We start from the raw sequence: 21,205 nt of genomic DNA on the forward strand, positions 1-21,205 counted from the left end.
GGTGATAATAATTAGACAATGCTATGTCATTAATTTTACTCAATAGCTTATCATCTTAAAACAAGATGCTTAAATATAGTAATCATTTATTTCATAATGTGAAAGTTTTATGCTTAATATTCATGTTAATATTGGGTGCAATGGCTTAGTACTAGCTTTAGTCGTAAATAACTGGACCTTTTTGCTGACAACTTAGGTTTGGTGAGTTATGCCTAGACCCTTAAATCTGATGTTTCCTGTACCTGCCACAGTATGTTAAAATGTGTCCTTCAAACATGTCCTCCTGCAATTTTTCAACGTGTACTGCATTGATACTTCTTAAAGTCTAAGTCTGTGCTAATGTACCATTTCTTCATTTTAAATAGAACATGGTTTTAATTTTGATTGGCGGTTTGACTTTTAAAGAAAGGTTTTAGGACCACTAAATATTTTGGATCATGCCAGAGGCTATATATTGTGCTGTAGTGACTTTTTTACATTTGTATTATGTGACATAATAAATATGAATGTTAGTCATTGCTTGGCTATTCTAATAAACACATTTAACTCTGAAAAGAAGAATAGGGACTATAAAATGACAAGGGAGTAGTGGAGATGAGGACAGCAATGTTGCTAAATTCATACTGAGAAAGGAAGGAGAGGCAAACAGTGGGAAATTAATCACCATTGTAAATACCCTGGATTTGAAATTATTTTTAGGAAGTAGTGACACAGATTCGTTTATCAGGGCTCTTTCCATTTTATTATACATGGGGACAAATTGCAGTTTCTGCTAAAGTTGATCATATTTATCTACTTCTTATCTAGTTTAGCCTTTTAAAACTACTTTATTGACACATCCATTGAGACAATTCATTTAATGCCCTACTTTGAATAACATTAAAATTATAGGAAAATCTCCTTTATGATAATCATGAACTTCTAACATGTGTGGAAAGTAGCACCATTAGGCATAATAAGTTAATTAATGGCATTCTGGCTTAGCTTGCAAGTCACTGTTACAGCAATAGAAATAGTCATTTATTATATGCATTCATTTGAATGTTTCTAAACACATTGAATCTTATTTAACATAGAATTGCTTAGTTCAATGGCAGTTAAGAAGGCTCATTTTAAGATCAAATTATGTCACAGATTTTAATGTTTGAAAACAAAATAACCAGAAAGAAGCTCCAAACATCAATTCTGTAACTTATAATTAGTCTAAGGTTTCATTACCTTTCACCTGGAGGATGTCTCAGATCTGTTGAGTGCAAAGGGCAAAGGCAGTTTGGCACCATTAGTTTGGGGGTTGCCTTAGCAGCTTTTCCTTCTTTTACTCACCAGGGTTAAATAAATGGCTACATGGCTTTGATATCTTACCCCAGAAAACTGATGTAGTAAGTTATGTGTGGAGGGGCTGGAGAGATGGCTCAGTGATTCAGAGCACTTGTTGCCCTTACAGAGGACCCAGGTTTATTTCTCAGCATGCGTGTAACTCCAGTCCATGCCTCCCACTCTGTCTTTTGGTCTCCATGAACATTAGCCTTGTACATGGTACACAAGTATACATGCAGGCATTTACACACACAAATAAAATAAAAATCTTCAAAAAATTATGATGGATACCGTCTCATTTAAAGGAACTTTTTTAAAACAGTGTGATTTTAGTAGATAATATTTTACCTTTTTATTCTTAGCCAACTAAAATGCAAATGCAGAAAATTTTATCACTCTCTTCATTTTGACTTAACTATGCTCTGGCCTCTTATGTTTTCTTTTAAAAAGAGAAGTAGACATGAGGCAATGCTATTTTATCCTCCCTTTGCTAGGATATCATAATTACATGGCTTATAATTTATCATTGAAGTTATCTTTTAATTATACCTTATACTATTATGAGTTTTTGGTTTTGCTTCAATGCTTTATGTAACATTCAGTTTTCTCCGTTGTTGGGTTATTTAAAGAATTAATTTTCTTATTTTAATCAGTTAGATATTTAATTCATGTAAATATTCCCTGCTTTCCTAAAGCATACTGTGTACTGGACGAAGAAGTTCCCCAGCAGAGATGAATGATATCTGTTCTTCACCTTTGCAGAATGGGTTTCCTGGGAAAGTGGAGCAATGTGAGAAAATGATTCAAATGTTTATGGAAAGTTGTGTAGCATACTGATCTACTCTAACTGTTAGAAGGGTAAATTTTGGAGGCAGTGGCAAGGATGTCTGAGTGTGCAGCTGAGTTACTGCCCTCAGCAGGAAGGTGGACAATGACACTCCAGACACAGAGAGCAATGGGGTGGTGACAATAAGGGATGTCACAGGATGGTGGGAAGTGGGTGGGTTGACTTGCTGGTGGGATTGTAAAATGGAAGGTTACTAAATGAGCAGGTGACTTGTAGAGGGTATTTTTCTCCACATTTTACCCTATGACAGTTTAAACTGCTATATTATTTGGGAAAATGAAAACAGGTTTAGAAGCTTGCCTTTTAAAAATTTAACTCACGTCTAAAAATTCACACACACACACACACACACACACACACACACACACACAAACATGTGTGAGAGACACATATAACTTCCAGTTTTCTCTGGTGTCAAGCTTTTTAAATAATATGAATGTGTTTGTGTGTGAATAATTATATAAGCACAATATTCTGAGACTATTTAGTGTTGCTTGTAAGTGTGTTTTGGGGGCTGACAACTCCATACTGGACATACCTCCACTAGTTAGTGGGCTCTTCAGCAGAAAGGACTAATTCTCCCTCTCTCACCCCGTTATTAAATACCTACAGTTCTTCATCTAGAGGTGGGGTCCCATGCGATCCCCCCCCCCACGAACATCACCATGTCAACTGGTGTCATTGTTCAGGTCTTGTTTAGGCACTGTATTGTTGAGATTTCTTGGGTGCACCTTCCCTGCCATGTATACAAGAAACACTCTTGAATCAGACTTCCTGGATAACTGGCTCTTACACTCTTCTGCCTCCTCTTCCACTATGTTTTGGGAGCCTGAGGAATAGATACTGTGTTGTGTTAACTGAGGCTCGGGGATTACCCTATGGTGAGTTGTTCTCTGTGTTTTGACAAGTTGTGACTTTCTGTAATGGTTTCCATCTGCTGTAAAAAGAAATTTCTTTGATGAAGTGTGAGTGCTCCACTCATCTGTGGGTACAAGGATAAGTAGAATGCAGTTAGGAATTGTACTGGCTTAAGAAAGTAGCAATAGTAGGTTTTCCTCTGTGATCCGTGACCTCATTAGTCATGGGTAGTCAGCTAAATTTACAGACCTATTGAATGCACCAGAAGTGCAGTTAGCCGGTTGTTGGCTGCCTTTTAATGTTTCACTTATAATGAGCTTGTTGTCCTAGAAACATATTCTTTTTTACCTGCAATATTAAGTAAAATCCAGAGAAGGAAAATTTTGTTCCATGCTTGTAATACTTTAAAATTACTAAATGTTCTCACATATGATCTTTCATTAATTCTTATAAGCATTCTACTAAAATGTTTAAACTGTTACATTATGAGAACTGATAGTGGATGGGATGTTACTAAATCAAAATGGGCATGCATGTGTGAATTCACTTTTTAAAAGTTTTTATTATGTATTAATTATACCTATTAATAAGGTTCAGTGTGATATTAATATACATAAGCATATATCATACTCTATTAATAAAATGCATGATTTTTATCAATATTGAATACTTCTTCTAGGTCTTGAGGGCATGAGGTGGGTTTCTGAGTCAGTTGCTTTCCATTCTTATTGTTAAGCACTTGGGATTAGCAGGCTATAATGAGAAAAGAAGTATTTTTAACCTCACAGCTGTGCATGGTTTAATATATGACAAGTAGAGGCTAAACCACCTTTGGAGACACATTTAATGGAGCCAAGTTGCTCATCTCATATTCTGTTGTATCCCTCAAAGGCATACCTCTAATGATGTCACAACCTCCCAGGGGTTCTATGAGCTGGAGACCAAGTCTTCAACACAAGGGCCTTTTTAGAGAGCAAAGGTCCAAACCATAGCAATTTCAAAACTGGTTTCTAGTTTCATGACTCTAGCTCCTCCATTGAGATATATTTCTTCCCCAGAAGTCATCATAATGGCATGAAGAAAGTACAAGCAAGAAATATCATAGGAAAATAGGAGGCTTTTAATTTCAAATTAGAAATCATTATTAACAGATCAGTAGTGGTGATGACTGATAGCTGAAGAGAATTGAGAGCCCTTCAGAACTAACTCTAGTAATTAATTGTATGCTGAGAGTCAAGGCAAGGAAGGGATTGATACAGTAATAGGGTGGCTATATCTCACATAGATGGACTTTGCTGGATAGGCTGAGGTTTGATAAGGAATGGAGGAAGAATTGATATAATTCATGGGTTGGTCAATTAAATTCAGGGTGTGTTTGGTCAATTAAAGCTCACTGTATAGGTATATAGGTGTATGCATGTTTTCTATATAGACATAAGAGGGAATAGAAAGCCAATGATGAGGAATTTGAGCTGCCATGCCATCAGTGAAACTTGTTAGAGCTAGATAAATTTTCAATCAGTCATGGGTTCTCTAAACAACTGTCTGCACTATTCATAGCATGACCATAAGTATTTTTCATAGTTTCATAGCTGTGATCTGGCCAGGAGATTCTTATATGTGTATTGGCTTTACCAAAGTCTTTTAATAGTCAAAAATGAGAAAATTTTTAAGCAACAGTACTAAAGTGTGATTATTTGGTTAATGATTGACTAAATGACTGAAAACTGTTAATCATTTTTATTACAGACATAAAGAGATTTAGAAGAGGCTTATACAATGATGTATGCTAACCTCCTCGCATAGTGTATTGATACAATTTTTACTTCAATGATTTCAGAATACTTAAAACTTGATTCAAGTATTTCTTCGCTTGACATAGAGTTTTGCTAGTATAAGTCAACTCCTTACCCATGATTTACTTGTGTATCAAGTCCCCAATCTTGTTTATGTTGCCCAAAAATGACTGGGAGAGACAGCTGTGACATTATGAATCCAGCTGGCCACAGATGGATCTGCAGTGGAGCATGAATCTGTATTGGGTTGGTGATATATGTTTATGGCTTCCTGTTAAACTTTCAGAGACCCAGCCTCTAAATCACCTGGCATTGACTATACCCATTTAGTATAGGTAATTGGTGGATGTGAACTGGAACTTTCAATGTAAGTGATTAGGACTCTCACCTGTAAGGTCAATTTAGTTTCAGGTACTTTTATAGACTATTTGGCTTATCTTAGAGCCTTCAGTGCAGCCGTAAGCACCTAGGCTTTTTGATATGATGTAGTCTTAGCTGTTCATGTGGCTGAGCTGTTAGAATAATTACTCACCTTTCCAAGATGCTGTGTATTTCAGTCTCCATATATTTGTAATAGATTTGACTTGTTTAAAGTTTGAAAAAAATTTGAAGTTAGATTCTAAGAAAATAATTCTGAAATTTTACACAGAAGGTGGATGAGTATGCAAGATTTTGTAGATCTATTAGTAGTGTAAATATCAGTCAATGTTCACATGATGTATGATTGAACTAATCAACTATAGCACCAAACAAAACTAAAATTATAATTGCCTTATAGAAATAAAAACCAATTCTGGATCTACTCCTAGTCACTAAGTATGTGAAATTCCACAATTTCAGGTTGTTTTTTTTTTTTTAAAACAATGATCGTCCATGTGATTAAATTTATTTAAAAGAAAAAAATCAAAGAATTATCTCTCCTTTAATCCCTAACAAAGAAACATGGTTAAATATTAATTGATCTGAAAGTTAGTGAAGTAGTTGTTGAGTGTTTTTATGTCATGTCTGCACACATGTATTTGTCAAAAGCAATGAAAATAATAATCACAGGTCTTTATATGCCATTTCATATGTTACCCTATAAATCTTTTGGATATTTCATAAAGTATGCACTTTGTATTATTATAATAGGTAGGGTCAACTGTATGCCCCAAGCCACAGGGAAGTACAGTTACCATATCTCCTATCATACATTACTCTAGGTGAGTTGGGACAGTTACTTTGCAATGAAAGAGCTACAAATACAATTTGGTAAAAAAACACACCCAATAAATCAAGATTTCCTTTTTTTAAAAAAAAATTTTATTAGTTCAAATTAGGAACAAGCTTGTTCCACATGTCGATCCCTTCTCCTCTCCCTCCCCTCACTCCCATCCCTCCTCCCCCACCCCTGAACTACCCCTCACCCCATCCACCCTCTACTCCCCAGGCAGGATAGGGCCCTCAACCAGGGCTCTGCAAAGTCCACCACATCATCCTGGGCTGGGCCTAAGCCCTTCTCCATGTGTCCAGGGCAAGAGTGCATCCTTCACGTGGGCTGGGCTCTCAAAGTCCCTTCTTAGACCAGGGAAAAATACTGATCCACTACCAGGGGCCCCCTGGAGTGCAGAGGCCTCCTCATTGACATCCATGTTAAGGGGTCTGGATCAATCCTGTACTGGCCTCCCAGACAGCATCTGGGGTCTATGTGCTCCCCCTTGTACAGGCTAGCTGTTTCTGTGGGTTTCTCCAACTTGGTACCAATCCCTTCGATCTTCAGTTCCCCCTCTCTTCTGTTAAACTCAGTTGGGTCATAACTTCTGCCAGATCCTTTGTTTCTTTGTTAAGTTTCTGTCTGGTGGTCCTGTCTAGTGGTGAAAAGGGGTGTTGAAGTCTACTATAAGTGTGTGTGGTTTTATGTGTGGTTTGTGCTTTAGCAATGTTTCTTTTACAAACATGGCTGCCTTTGTATTTGGAGCATAGATGTTCAGGATTGAGACTTCGTCTTGATGGAGTTTTCCTGTGATGAGTATGAAATGCCCTTCTTCATCTCTTTTGATTTTAGTTTGAAGTCTAATTTGTTAGCTATTAGGAGTGCTACACCAGCTTGGGCCCATTTGATTGGAAAATCTTTTCCCAACCTTTTACTCTGAGGTAACACCTGTTTTGAAGTTGAGGTGTTTTTCTTGTAAACAGCAGAAGGATGGATTCTGTGTTTGTATACATTCTGTTAGCCTATATCTTTTTAAGACCATTGACATTGAGGGATACTAATGACCATAGATTGTTGCTTCTTGTTTGTTGGTTTCTTTTTTTAAGACTTATTTATTTATTATGTATACAATACAACACCTGCATGTATGCCTGCAGGCTAGAAGAGGGCACTGGATCTCATTACAGAGTTATGAGCCATCATGTGGGAATTGAACTCAGGACCTCTGGAAGAGCAGCCAGTGCTCTTAACTGCTGAGACATCTTTCCAGCTCTAAGTCAAGGTTTCTAACATCTTCCTCTGTGTACAAATTTTCCATAATTGAATACCATTTTGTTGATGTTCCTAAGGTTTAATACACACAAACCTACCCGTGGCATATGAATATGGATATTCCATCCATTATAAGTTTTTATTTTCCTTTTTTACATGTCAATCCCTCTCACTCCCCCATTCATTATAAGTTAAACAAATGTCAAGTGATCAGTTGCTATATGAAGGCAGCACTGCAGATGCTGGGTGACTAGCAGTGAACAAAAACACCTTGCCCTATCTTCTTGGAGCTTAGTATATTTAAATATAATTTTAATCTGGGTTTTCAGTGATATCATCATATTTCTTGTTACCTGTTCATTTTTGAAGAACCAGAAGATGTCATGTTTAAAATGTGTACAGGATCTATCTTATATTTACTTTTCCAGAAAAGGCTCATTCCTTTCGTTGTTGGATGAGTATAATTGAAATAATGCAACCCTGTCATAAAAGGACCTGGGGAGGGCTGAATTACATATTTATCAAGGGTACCCCCCTCTCTTTTATTCTTCATGGCTTTGTGTTTTCTTAGATTGAATTCTATAATAAGGTGTGATTTATACTCATCTTCTTTGATGATTGGTTTCCATACCGAGGTCAGCACATCTTTGAAATACAGAGGAGGGGGGGGAAGTGGCTGAGGGAGGCCGACCTCACTGCTGGCCGGGACCGTGGGAGGCAGGATTCTGGCGGGAAGGACTGCACCAGCGTGGGAGGGAGAAGCAGTATGGGTAACTCACTGTGGAGATGCCTCGGCAGGGTCCTCCCTGCCGCTCCTGGGCTAGGTTTCCTTTCCTGGCTGTAGCAGTCGCAGTGGAGCCCCAGTGGGCTCCTCCTGGGTCTCGGGGTCATTGGGCGTCAACTGATGATTATTGTGTGCAGCGTGCACTCAAAGATGAATTAGTCTGTGAAGGTAAGATTTCTTTATTCAAGAAAGCACTAGGGCAAAACGCAGGCCAGAGCGAGGTCACAGGAACCCAGCTAGCTCGGCCAGAAAGAAGGGGCTAGGGTCTCCACGTGCAGCCCTTAAGAAGCTTCCCTTAGGTCACCCCGGCTTTTCTTCACCACGTCCTTACAGGCAAGTCCCGGGTCTACCTGGCACCTGTCCCAGGACTATTGGGCGGGGCTAGGGGCTAGGGTGTCTCCCTACACTTAACATAGATTTTGACAACATTTTTTACTTTACTTATATCTTGTGGCCACTTCCTAAAAAGTTCAGATTGTGACAAAAGCCATGAAAGGCAAAGCAGCTAGCTACATTTGTTCTGTTCTGAGTTCTTCCTTCCTCACCAGAATTCTGGCTCTTTAAGTTTCTAGTATTCTCACTTCAGACAACTGGGGATATTCTGTGATCAGGCCAAGCCTACCCTTTTATTGTCTTAGCCACAGAATAAGCAAATGTCTCCAGGGAAGATATACCTAATCATTACACAGCTCTCTCCAATGTGCTGTACAAGGTTCTTTAGTCTACATTATTTAATTAGCTCTGATATATTTAAGCAAATTTAGAGGGTTTAATATTTTTAATTTAATTAATTTTTGTTTGTTTTATTCAGACAGGTTTTCTCTGTGTAGTCCTGGCTATCCTGCAACTCACTCTATAGACCAGGCTGGCCTTGAACTCAGAGATTTGCCTGTAGGCAGATTTTTCTGTTCAACCAACCAGCTCCTAAATAATCACATGGAGACGTCTTATTAATTATAGAAGCTCAGATGATAGCTTGTGCTTTTTTCTAACTAGATCTTATAACTTAAATTAATACATTTCTATTAATTTACTTTCTGCCCTTGGATTTACTGCCATTACTCTGCACTGCCCATGTTGCCTCCCCTGAGTCCTGACATCTCCTCACAGACCCTGCCTTTCTTCTTCCCAGTGTTCTTTGTGTCTGGATGTCCCACTTGAATAATGCCTGTTAGCACTTTACTAAATCAGTAAGAAGTTGTATAGGCAAAGATTTTACAGTGTACATAAAGATTATTCCACAACATTTGCCTGCCTCTGTTTCTGGAGTGCTGGGATTAAAGGCATGTACCACCACTGCCTGGCTTAAAAACTTTTTAAACTTAGATTTATTTTAGTTTGTCTTGGCTGGATCAAGTATATTCAGGCCACCCACTGAAACAAAATTATGATGAATTTCTCTGTCTCTGTCTCTGTCTCTGTCTCTCTGTCTCTGTCTGTCTGTCTGTCTGTCTCTCTCTCTCTCTCTCTCTCTCTCTCTCTCTCTCACACACACACACACACACACACTGGACCCTGAAGTTTTCACTGTGTCCTAATGATTTTAACTCATTGGTAAAATGAGCATGGGGTAAGTTGTCATTGAGTATGTTCATCAAAATGGTGTCATTGAAAATGTTGGACAGTTGCCAAAGCTGATACTCCGTAGTAGTGCATGGATTTCTTGGCCCCTGAGCTATTCAGTGATTGTGGTGTGGGTAACAGCAAGCTGTTCAAGTTCATTTGGGAGCTTTCAGCTGGAAGTACTCAGGTTGGTGAGCCTAAAAGAGTAGGTGTCTAGGTAGCTCTGAGTAGTGTTGCTACTATTGGCTTCCTACCCTGATTCATATTCATATTCATTTACCTCTTCATTGTTTACTAAAGTACAAAGTAGATTTTCTTTATGTTTTATATCTCCATTAATACTTGCAGGATGAAGGTGTAGAATAATGGTTAACAGCTTATATGTAAGAGACAGGGACATTTAAATTCTACCCCTACTAATTTTGGAAGTGTTTACTTAGAACAAGTTGCAGAATTCTTGATGTTAATTCAATATCTGTAAATTGAAAATAGTAAAACATGCCACTGTAACTAGATGAAAGTTGATGGATACACTACACAACACTGAGAACATGTAAGTTCTTATAGTTATACTTAATCAAAAGCTATAAGTTTTGCATGAGAACTCAACACCTTTCTAGACTTTCCAACAAAGTTGAATGAAATTTGTAGGAAAATAATTATTTTGAGTATAAGATTTTGTTCTTAAAAAAATAACTAGATATCCTCTTTAAAGCAATGGCACTAGAACTACTATCAGAAATAACTCCAGGAAGTTAAAATAACCAAATAAAAGATGGTTTTCAATTCAGCAAATCAAAAAAGCTATTTTAAACATTTCAGTAGATAAACAATAAACATGCCATTATCTACCCAAGACTAATCCAAGAAGAAGCAGGTTAACCAATATGGTGGGCTATATAGTCTCATCATTTTTAGGAAAATGTACAAAATTGAAATTAAAATAATCAGCATGAACAATCTTAGAGTTAAAAAAAAAACAGGAGAGAGAAATTTGATTCCCAGCAAGTATTTATTTACTCATATGATATTGATTGGCCCAGTTTCCCTAGAGGCACGAGAAAACAACAATTAGTAAAACTTTTAACAGGAGAAAATAGAAAAGGAAGTGCTTCTTCCAAGACAGCATGGTCTCACCCTGCTGTCTCTGTACCAATGATTGTCTCTGCTTCAGTTGTAAAGAACAGGAATTTATTTTATTACAAGCAAATAAGAATTAGCTACATAAAACTAAAGTGAGACATTAAACAGTCTGGGTGTTGAGATTTCAGTAGTAATTGAAATCATACATATTTGAATCAATTTTTACCTTAGTTCACTGTGCAGATGTCTTTCTTAAAACTTGACAGCATTCTGAATATCATCCCACTGTGATACAGCTGAGGTCCTGCCCAGCACCTTTCCAGTGATTCTAACTTGACAGAACACATCCTTCTCTCAAGCTCTCTGTCAGGAATTGTTTCAGGTCTGCTCACACTTGAGTGAGTGTGAAATGAAGCCTTTGCTGAGTATTTCTGTTCAAATGTTCAAAAGCTGATGTCAGTCTAGCAACCCAAAGATGAACAACATGGCAATGGCCAAATACCCAATCAGTATTCAAATCCAACCAAAACTGACCCAAACACCCTCTGAACTCTTTCTTGCCTTTGCAAATGTATAAACACATGTGGTGAGGTGATAGCTAGCGGGCTTGTTGAGAGGGGAAGTAAAGTGTGTGGCTTCATTTGGAAGCATTGACTGGACCACTCTCTCAATCTGGGCAATATCTTGTGTTTGTTTCCACAGAGCATATATCATTACGGACTATATGGGCATCCGCAATGAAAGTTTCATGAAACTAGCTGCTGTAGGGACCTGGATGGGGGACTTTGTCACAGCCTGGATGGTAAGAAAACTTCAACTTCTCTCAGTTTGAACAAATGTTGGGTTGAAGGCATGTTCATTATGTTGGAAAGATGTGGGAAAACTTAATGTTACTAAATGTTTTAATAGCACACATTTATAAGTATATATCAATGTTGGAAACTATTGCTTATTTTTTATACAGATTGGATTTTGTAAGCATAGATTAGTCTCGTGATTATATTCAATATCTGTAGTCTTCAGAAAACAATGAATGCAATCACAGTATTGATAATTGATCTCTTCTAGGGTATTATATGTATATACACACACATGTTGTGTGTGTGTGTGTGTGAGAGAGAGAGAGAGAGAGAGAGAGAGAGAGAGAGAGAGAGAGACAGAGACAGAGAGAGAGAGAGAGAGAGAGAGAGAGAGAGAGAGAGAGAGAGAGAGAGAGTTCAAACCTATACATGCTTCTTAATGAAAAAGTTATCCCTGTGAAATTCTAAATAATCTTTTGGAGACTGTTGTTTTGACAAACATAGTTGTCAGATAACATATACAGTCTTGTCTGTTTTAGAAGATACCATCTGAAACATTCTTTAGGTGATCTCTAAATTTATGTTCCCCATTGAACCGCTAACTTACTGGTAACAAAGAGTTCTGATAACTCTATTTTTTATATTTATCTTTTAAGAATAAGCAATCTATACTTGTATCAGTTTTGTTGTCTTCTCCTCCTGCTGCCTATTTTCTCCTTTTGAATTCATGACTTCTAGATATTATTATTATATATATATATATATATATATATATATATATATATCCTACTGTTGCCTACATTTACATGGGTACAGGGCTGACCGCTTTGGCTCTTGGGCAACCTATGAGGGAGTCTACTTCAAAGAAGGTTGACAATGTTCCTGAAGATCTCATATAAGGCTCTTTTGACTTTCACTTGCATGTGTGCATACATGGCCATCATAATGCCCTTCCCTACCTAACACACTTACATGCAAACTCAAATTCATTAAAAAAATGTTTGAAAATAGTGGTTGGAATAGGCTACTCACAGAGTCCAGGCTATGTTATATCAAGAAGTTTCGTTTCCATATGGGAAATCTATTGAGAAGGAGGTCCATATATTGGAAAGCAATATACTTGAAATTTGGGGACAATAGCTTTTGAGAAAATGCTACATTAATTGTGATTGTGATTTTACCTTGAATCTGCTAAATAAAACAGAGTGAGAACTGGATTACAGTTTCAGAACCGAGGACTCTCTGACCTTGAAACTCATGCTTTGACCTTTGAGAAATAAGCTAGACTGCACAAAGGCCCAATTTGCACATTTCTCAAATGGATTTAATAGGTCTATTTTTTGTGATATGTTTTCTGTAAATATGAAATGCGTCTGTAGATAGGACTTAAGGTGCTGAAGTATGTGGCAGATGTAAGAGCTTACCTGTTGCTGTTGCATTGTTTGCCTGGGTCTGGTCCATTGAGTGACTATAAGTGCAGATCATTGAGGCAAGCCACTTACTGCCTGGACTTCCTGGCCCCTAATGCATCCTACCTTATTGCAAGCCAGGATGCAGACTGTTTGGAGTTGCCCTCTCATTATCAGTGCTGAGGTAGGCAGGTGGTGTGGCCAAATGCTTCCTGATTTTGTTCTTGACAAAGTCAAGGGGGAAGCCAATAGGATAACAGACTTAGAAAAATCATTCTGCAGATTGAAAGCTCATGCCAGCATTTGATGTGTAAGCCATTTGCTGTCTTCATTGTAACATAATTGTCTACAACCTGTTTCTACCCAACTCCAAACATGTTCTCACCGTGGTACTCCTGTACCCTCTAGATCTCTGCTTCTGTGTTTTTTCGATCTGAAAAGTGAAGTTCATTGTTTCTACTCCTTCAGAAGAGTGTGCAGGGTATAGCTTTGACCTTTAGTCTTTTCTGGGTATATTTCCCATCCTGTACATGTCTGTCTTTTTACATGGGTAAGAGAAACACAAAGAATCTTGTGTAGCCTGTGTTTTCTCAAGTTTTAACTCAGCTTCATAGGTTAATCTCTGCTCCTTTCATGCCTGATGTGTCTACCTGCTAACCCGACTCTTTCCTCTTCCATAGATTGCTTCCTTATTAGAAAGCTGGAAGAGGATGGAGAATGAAGAAGAGTGTGCTTTAGGCTTAACCATCCAAGGTAGACTTGAATCCCACAGGCCACTCCTCTCTTCCTGTCAGTAAACTGGGGCAAGTCTTTTTCTGCTTACGTTCAATGAAACGTTGACCTTTCCCCACTAGACTCAGGTAGAAATGGCAAAGCAAATGTAAGCTCCTGCTTTGCAAACACGGCCACACAGGGAAGATTCCCAGAACGCAGTTTCTATTCCCTCTCCTATTCATTGACTGGGCAGTAACTTTCCAATAAATATTTATATGCCTACATGTGTGTGCATTGATAACATTTTAAAATAATATTTTTCCTCATGAGAGGAGTCTCAGGTAGCTTTGACCTTCGTGTGTGTGCATAGAATTCTCAGTATGGAATGAATATCAACGATGAAGGTGACCTTCCGGGAAAAGCGAGTGACTTTTTACAATAACTCTAAATACATTTCTGCAGCAAAGGAGCTTTCTTTGCTGGGAATAATTCTAAGCTTTTCCATGGTTTAGAAAGTGTATCAGGACTGAAGTGATCCAAAGACAAGAGTTGTCACAAACATACCCATCATCCTCATGTGACTGAGTGTCCAGCTACGTCCTGGCTTTGCAGCAGACCCTGCATGTAGAACAAATGTATACAAAGCTCAGTTAAACATACCATTTTTTTGTTGTCTGTTAGGTAGGCTTTTTATTTTCAATAAAAGAGGTGCATGAAGTGACGAGCATTCTAATCCAGCACTGGGCTGCACTGTTGCCATTTGTAAAGAGTGAAGAATTGTGTCCCAAAACCGGGTGTGTAGAGCAGAAACACTGGCTACCCTGAGCTACAGTTTCCTTGTGTCCACTGCTATGTGCCATTCAGTGATCTAGCTCAGGACTCCTGCTAAACCTCCCCTGAGGTCGAAGGGGGTCCCTGCTTCTGTGGAAATCATCACGAGGCTATTGCTTTTTCATTTTCTACTAGAGGGAAGAGGCTACAGTGGTTTCTCTTCAGCTAACCACTTCCTTTCATCATCCCCTGCTGTACCCTCTCTTCTGCTTTTTCTCTCCTAGCAGTAAATAGTATGATTCATGGCAGTGAGAGGACTGGAGGTAAGGAGGAAGGTACAAAAATGGTGACAGTGAACAACGCTTGGTGGAGACAGTTGTGTTAGCACTGTCATGAAAGCAGCCTTCATTCCAAAAACCACCTGCTATGCACATTCCTCGGAACGTGTAGCCCCGAGGTGCTGCTCCAGAGGTTGCTTGTGGGCATTCCTTTTTTAAAAATTTAGTCTTCTCTCATATATTACTAGTTTTACTTCCCTCCACTCTTTCTAGTCCCTCTCACTGGCTCCACTCTCCCTCAGATCCACTTCTTCACCATTTCCCTTCAGAAAAGAGCAGGCATCCCAGGGGTAGCAATGTAACATGGCATAATACACTACAATAAGACTAGGTATTCATTTCCACGTGGAAACACAGGAAATGTCACAGATACATTAAAACTTTATCTTTATTTTCAATGCTTATTGTGCCATTTTGTACGACATTGTGTTTGGTTTTAATACTATGGTTTCTTGAAAGTTCTTTAGACCCAGAAATACTTATTCAGTATCTCAATGTAGAAATGCCTCTGAGTTGGTATAATGCAGCCTCTGCTGTTGGTCTATTACAAGAAATAAAAGTGTTAAATTTCCTTAATGATGTCTGTTGCAGTTTGAGCAAGAATAAGATTTTAGAAAAAAGATAGTTTTATTTCTTTATTGTCATTTGAGAATTTCATACATACATACAATGTTTGGTCAACCCCTCCTTCCCCCAAATTCCTCCTCTATGCCCCCAGCAATTCAACCAACTTCACATGCTTTTTTTTTTTTTTAAAAAAAACAAACCAAACCAAACAAAAACCCATGCACTCCATTTAGCAACTCTGAAGAAAATGGACTCTCCTCCCACAGCCACCCATTGCCAATAGCTCCTTGACTCAAGAGAGGCTCCACCACTCCCTCCCCCATCCATGCCAGGATTTCAGTTGGCTCGATCCTATGCAGGCCTTTCCATGCAGTCACAGCCACTGTGGGTTCATGTGTGCAATTGTGCTGTCATGTGTGGCAAATTCTGCTTTGCTTTAGACACCTATTACCTTTGGGTCTTTTAATCTTCCTGCCCCCTTTCCACTGATCCTGAGGCTTGCAGGGCTGCAGGGTATGACACAGATGTCCTATTAGAGCTGAGCGCTCCACAGTCCCTTCTTCTCTGTCCACCACCTGTGTGGGTCTCTGCTAATCACTATCTGCCTGGAAAAGAAGCTTCTCTACGGAGGTTGGGAGATGCACTGATCTTCGAGTAAAAAGATAAGAACTTAGGGGGCAGTTTAATCCTACATCTCTCTAGCAGAATAGTTCTATTACAGCTCCCCTAGGGCCTGTGGCCTAGCCAACCACAGGTTTTGAGCCTAGTTAATGGTATCAGGCATGAAGGCCTTTACTCAAATCAGAAAGTACCTGGGTTCTTTTCATAGCACTTCCTAGGTGGTTGGCAATGTCATGATGAAGTTGAACACCTTCCCAGCTGCTGGCTGCCTGGAACACATGGAAGTGAACGATGAGTGCAAATTCTATACTTTCTACGAGAATGGCATGTAGACAAGTAGCTGCATATGCTCTGGGTGAAGGGACATGATCTGAAATATTGGGGAGAACAGTCAACAAGCTTTTCTCATGAAGCAAGGTGTGTAGACCCAGGACATCCAGCTTCCCTAATTGGGAGAGAGAGAGAGAGAGAGAGAGAGAGAGAGAGAGGGAGGGAGGGAGGGAGGGAGGGAGGGAGAGAGAGAGAACAAGTTTATTTCAGGAAGCACTGTGTTTTCTCAAGTTGATTATTACAAATAAAGGAGAGAATATTCCTGGACTGACAGAAACTACTGTGCCTCAGCTGTTGAGGCTTAAAAGAGCTAGAAGAGTCCAAAGGCTTTTCAATCTCCCTAAAGAAGATGATATCCACCAACATGTTGTCAGAAGGCCATTAAGCACAGAGGTTAAAAAAAGGGACCCAATCCCAGGACCAGAGTACCCAAGATTCACCATCCTGTTACTCTACATGTCCTCTGATACACATTCTGATATATTACTCCGAAGAAAAAATGCACTAAGGAAAAAAACAAGAAGGGGCTGCAGAATATGATGAACTGTTAGTCAAGAGAATGAAGGAAGTCAAAGAAAAATGCCAGCAACAGATTGCCAAGAGACATAGGCTGTCTTCTCTGAGAATTCCTACTTGTAAGTCTGAGTTCAGTCGAAGATAAGTCTTTAAGAGTAACAAATAAATGATCAGCCCTTGAAAAATAAGCAGGTAGTTGGTTATTCCCATAAAATTCTTCCCCCTATGTACCAATGGGCATGTCTTGTTAGGCCAGTCATTGTCATTGTTGTGGTATGCAGTGTCACACCTGAATAAGACTGTTGATTAACTTTCTCCTCTAGTAGCATCTGAAGATCCTACAAGCCCCATGAAAGCACCTTAGTAAGGATGAAGTTTTTAAGAAACTGTTTACTCCTCTATCTTTTTTTTACTCCTCTATCTTAACTATGCTTACCTTATATATAAGCATTCTATTGGGTTTCTAAATATTTGAATGATAGTTGTCATTGTTACCTTCTTTACTGTTACATATTTTCTACTTTTCAGAAACTCAGAATTTCATAATTAATACTTATTATTATAAAAAACTGTATCTTTTCAAACAGAAGGTGTGGACACTGCCTTTCTCAACTATAAGCTTCTTGGAGGGAGCAGGTAATGTCAATAGGTTCACATGTGTGTTCCTAGCACTCAGCATGGAACCAGGCATCAAATAGGTGCTTAAAAATAACTGAGGCTCAGGGAACACTGCAGAAGAAGGGATGGAAAGGGTACAAGAGCCAAGGAATGTGGGTGAGTGCTGTGAAACGTGGTCCTCTGATCATGCCACATTTGTTGTATCCATGAACTAACTGAGCAGTTGAGGTCACCTGTACAAGCTCAAGGTTGTTAAGAATTGTCGCATGGGGTGGGGGGAGCTTCCATTACCCATTCTGGATGAGGAGCTACTAGAGGAGGACAGTCACTTTTCTATGAGGACATCATGGCTGATAGGTTGTTCATGCCTCAATGTGTGACTCCACAGCTGTGCATTTGCAGGCATTGCTGATTAGACTCATTGGGGTATAATTTTTTTTGAAAGAGAACAAGAGGTTGGGAGAACCCAGGGAAGTTGGAGAGAGAAAATGGGTTGTGAACATGATCATGATACAAAATGGGTATGAACTCTCACCTCTACCCAAGGAGCTATGGACATTTAATAGCTAGTGGGAGAGGAAAAGTGAGTTTTCTTCATTGTAGTGACACGGAGTACATCAACCACTCTACAGTGCTAGCTCCATGCTCGGAAGTAGTCAGCCAACACAAACTGGACTCCATATTTTGTTTTACTTTTTTTAAAGTGAGAGAGAACATGACATTGTGTGGGTAGAGAGATGGGGGAAGATCTTTGAGAAACTGGGGGAGAAGAATGAATAGAATCAAAGTATATTGCATAAATTATCAAAGAATAAATAAAACACTTTAAAAATGAAAAAAGATATCTTACATACATATTTGACATTTTCAAAGAAAAATATTTAGAAAAGAGATGTTTATTGAAATGAGGCATGGTGACACACACCTGTATTATGGTACCCTGGAGGTGGAAGCAGGTAGCCCAGTAGTTCATGGTCATTTTCTGATATAGAATAAGTTCCATACATGAAAACATATTTTTGGAGGAATAGATAGTCATAAGAGAATGTAAGTGCTGTTTCATTTTTTTCCTAGTTCAGTTTTGTGACAACCCCAAAGTGTTGTTCTGGAATGTTGGGAGGCGTGTGCGGGGAGGAGAGCTGCACTGCTTCAGGGACATTTGGCGCCTGCCCTGCGTTCCTCCTTTCTCACTGCACTTTCGTCACACTGTGTACTTGCTGAATATATTTCCATTGCTGTGAGGGAACATGCTTGTGATGAGCCTTGAATAGGCATAATACATTATCAGTGGATTTCTTCCTGAATGGTGAAGTAAAGGGTAAGTGTATAAAATAAAACCAGAGTCATGCAGATTCTGCCAAGGTGTTCCTTCAATGGTCATTGTTGTCAGTACATGGTTTTGCTCCCAGATGTGGGAAGAAGGCAGTTGAAGTCTGTCTCTTAAGTCACTTGAGCAAGGAGAGAATACTACAAAAGAGAGGGAATTGGCTAAGCTTTGCTGGAGACATAGACTTCAAAGCTGCACCATACTTGATTTCTTATTCTCTTTCTAGGTTAATGTTTAGAGAACTGAACTGTAGGAGGAGCCATTTCTAAAGTGTTTGAAAACACAGGTGTGGTGTTATCTTGCTTGTACAAATAAAGCTTGTCTGATGATCAGAGGATGGAACTTCCATTAGTTAACCATAGAGGTCTGGAGGTCTGTACAGATAGACAGACAGGAAGTGAGATGACTGGGTGGAGGCAGAAAGTGAGATGGCTGGGTAGAGAGAGGATATAGGCAGGAGGAAATAGGAACGTTGTCTCTTTTCCACTGGGAAGCTAATGAGGTAAATGGGGCTTTGGCTTGCTCCTCCTCTCTGATTTCTCAACATTTTTCTCTATATCTGACTCAGGATTATTTAGAACAATTAAGAACTCCATTTACATGCAGGCCTCTTTTCAGTTTAAATATAGAAAATATAAAATTTATAATTACGTGTATATAAAAATCTAAAATATGGTAAGTTTTTAATTGCCTATGCTTGTTACATACTAAGGAAGGAAAGGATGAAGGAATGTGTGATTTTCTTTCTTTTTTGAATTTTTTATTTGAATTAGAAACAAGATTGTTTCATATGTCAATTCTAATTCCCTCTCCCTCCTCTCCTCCCCTGCCCCCCCAACAAACACGCTACCTATCCCATATCCTTTCTGCTCCCCAAGGAAGGTGAGGCCTTCCATAGGGGGTCTTCTGAGTCCATCATATCCTTTGGGATAGAGCCTAGGCCCATCTCGTGTGTTTAGGCTCAAGGAGTATCCCTCTATGTGGAATGGGTTCCCAAAGTCCATTCCTATGCTAGGGATAAATACTGATCTACTACAAGGGGCCCCATAGATTTCCTAGGTCTTCTCACTGACTCCCATGTTCATGGGGTCCGGAGCAGTCCCATGCTGGTTTCCCAGCTATTAGTCTGGGGACCAAGGAGTCTCCCGTGTTCAGGTCATCTGTTTCTGTGGGTTTCACAGCCTGGTCTGGACCCCTTTGCTCATCACTCGTCATTTTCTGCAACTGGATTACAGATCAATTCAGTGTTTAGCTGTGGGTGTCTGCTTCTACTTCCACCAACTGCTGGATGAAGGCTGGATGAAGCTATGAGGGCTACTGGTGTTATATTTAGGAAGTGGTCTCCTGTGCCTATGAGTTCAAATGTATTTCCCACTTTCTCTTCTATGAGGTTCAGTGTGGATGGATTTATATTGAGGTCTTTGCTCCATTTCGACTTGAGTTTTGTGCATGACAATAGACATGGATCTATCTGCAGCCTTCTACATGTCAGCATCCAGTTATGCCAGCACCATTTGCTGAATATGCTTTCTTTATTCCATTGTATAGCTTTAGCTGCTTTGTTGAAAATCAGTTGTTTGTAGGTGTCTGGATTAGAACCAGGGTTTTCAACTCGATTCCACTGGTCTACCTGTTTATTTTTGTGCCAATACCAAGCTGTTTTCAGGACTATAGCTGTCATTTCAACAAAATAAATATTTTAGTTATTTTTTTCTAGTATAAGGGCTAGATAGATAAGTTCATGTTTAAGAGCACTGACTGCTTTTCCAGAGGACCCAGGTTCAATTCTCAGCACCCACATGGTGCCTCACAGCCATCTATAGTTCCAGTCCCTGAGGATCTAACATTCTCTTCTGGCCTCTGTGTGGACTGCATGCTTATGGTACACAGACATACATGCATACACCAAAAACATCCATGCACATAAAAGGAAAAAAGTTTTTGATATATCACTGCACTTTGGATTGTTCTGAAAGGGCCAAAATTATCAATGAACAATAACTGAAAAATAACCGACATCTAGTCTAGCTTGTTATTTTGTCTGGAACTGATGTTGATGACTCATATAGTGATGACTGCCAGTTTTCTATTTTTCTTTCACTGATTTTTCAAAATAACAAAATTAAAAGCATAATTTAATTTGATATACTGCTTGAAAGAAAGCAACAGTTACAAATGTATTGCATTTTATAATAGAAAAAAAATTAAACTGTGAAACATGGAGTAGTAGAAGGACAGAAGGAACAAATTCTGTGAACAAGCATATGTGACAAATAAAAGCGGGTAAGCCCGATGTTTAACCACTGGTGATGGGGGATGTCCTTCTGTAGATATGTCTCTCATATTGGTTCATGAATAAAATACTGTTTGGCCAATAGAGGCAGGATAATAGGCAGGACTAGGAGATTAGAAGAATTCTGGGAAATGTAGGCAGAGAGAGACTTTGAGGATTCCATGTAGCTCTGGAAGGAGTAGCAGGGCT

The 21,205-nt window shown here is 39.0% G+C and overlaps 1 protein-coding gene across 1 annotated transcript in view; it reads left to right on the top strand.

The window, feature by feature from the left end:
• Positions 1–21,205, top strand: part of Tmem117 (transmembrane protein 117) — a 419,705-nt gene that overhangs the window by 203,744 nt on the left and 194,756 nt on the right. The window contains exon 3 of the mRNA XM_035440837.1: positions 11,415–11,514. Within this exon, the coding sequence (XP_035296728.1) occupies positions 11,415–11,514 (100 nt within the window). The remainder of the gene's footprint in view (positions 1–11,414; positions 11,515–21,205) is intronic.

The sequence above is a fragment of the Cricetulus griseus genome, chromosome 2 (genome assembly GCF_003668045.3).
Source record: "Cricetulus griseus strain 17A/GY chromosome 2, alternate assembly CriGri-PICRH-1.0, whole genome shotgun sequence".
Taxonomy (NCBI): domain Eukaryota; kingdom Metazoa; phylum Chordata; class Mammalia; order Rodentia; family Cricetidae; genus Cricetulus; species Cricetulus griseus.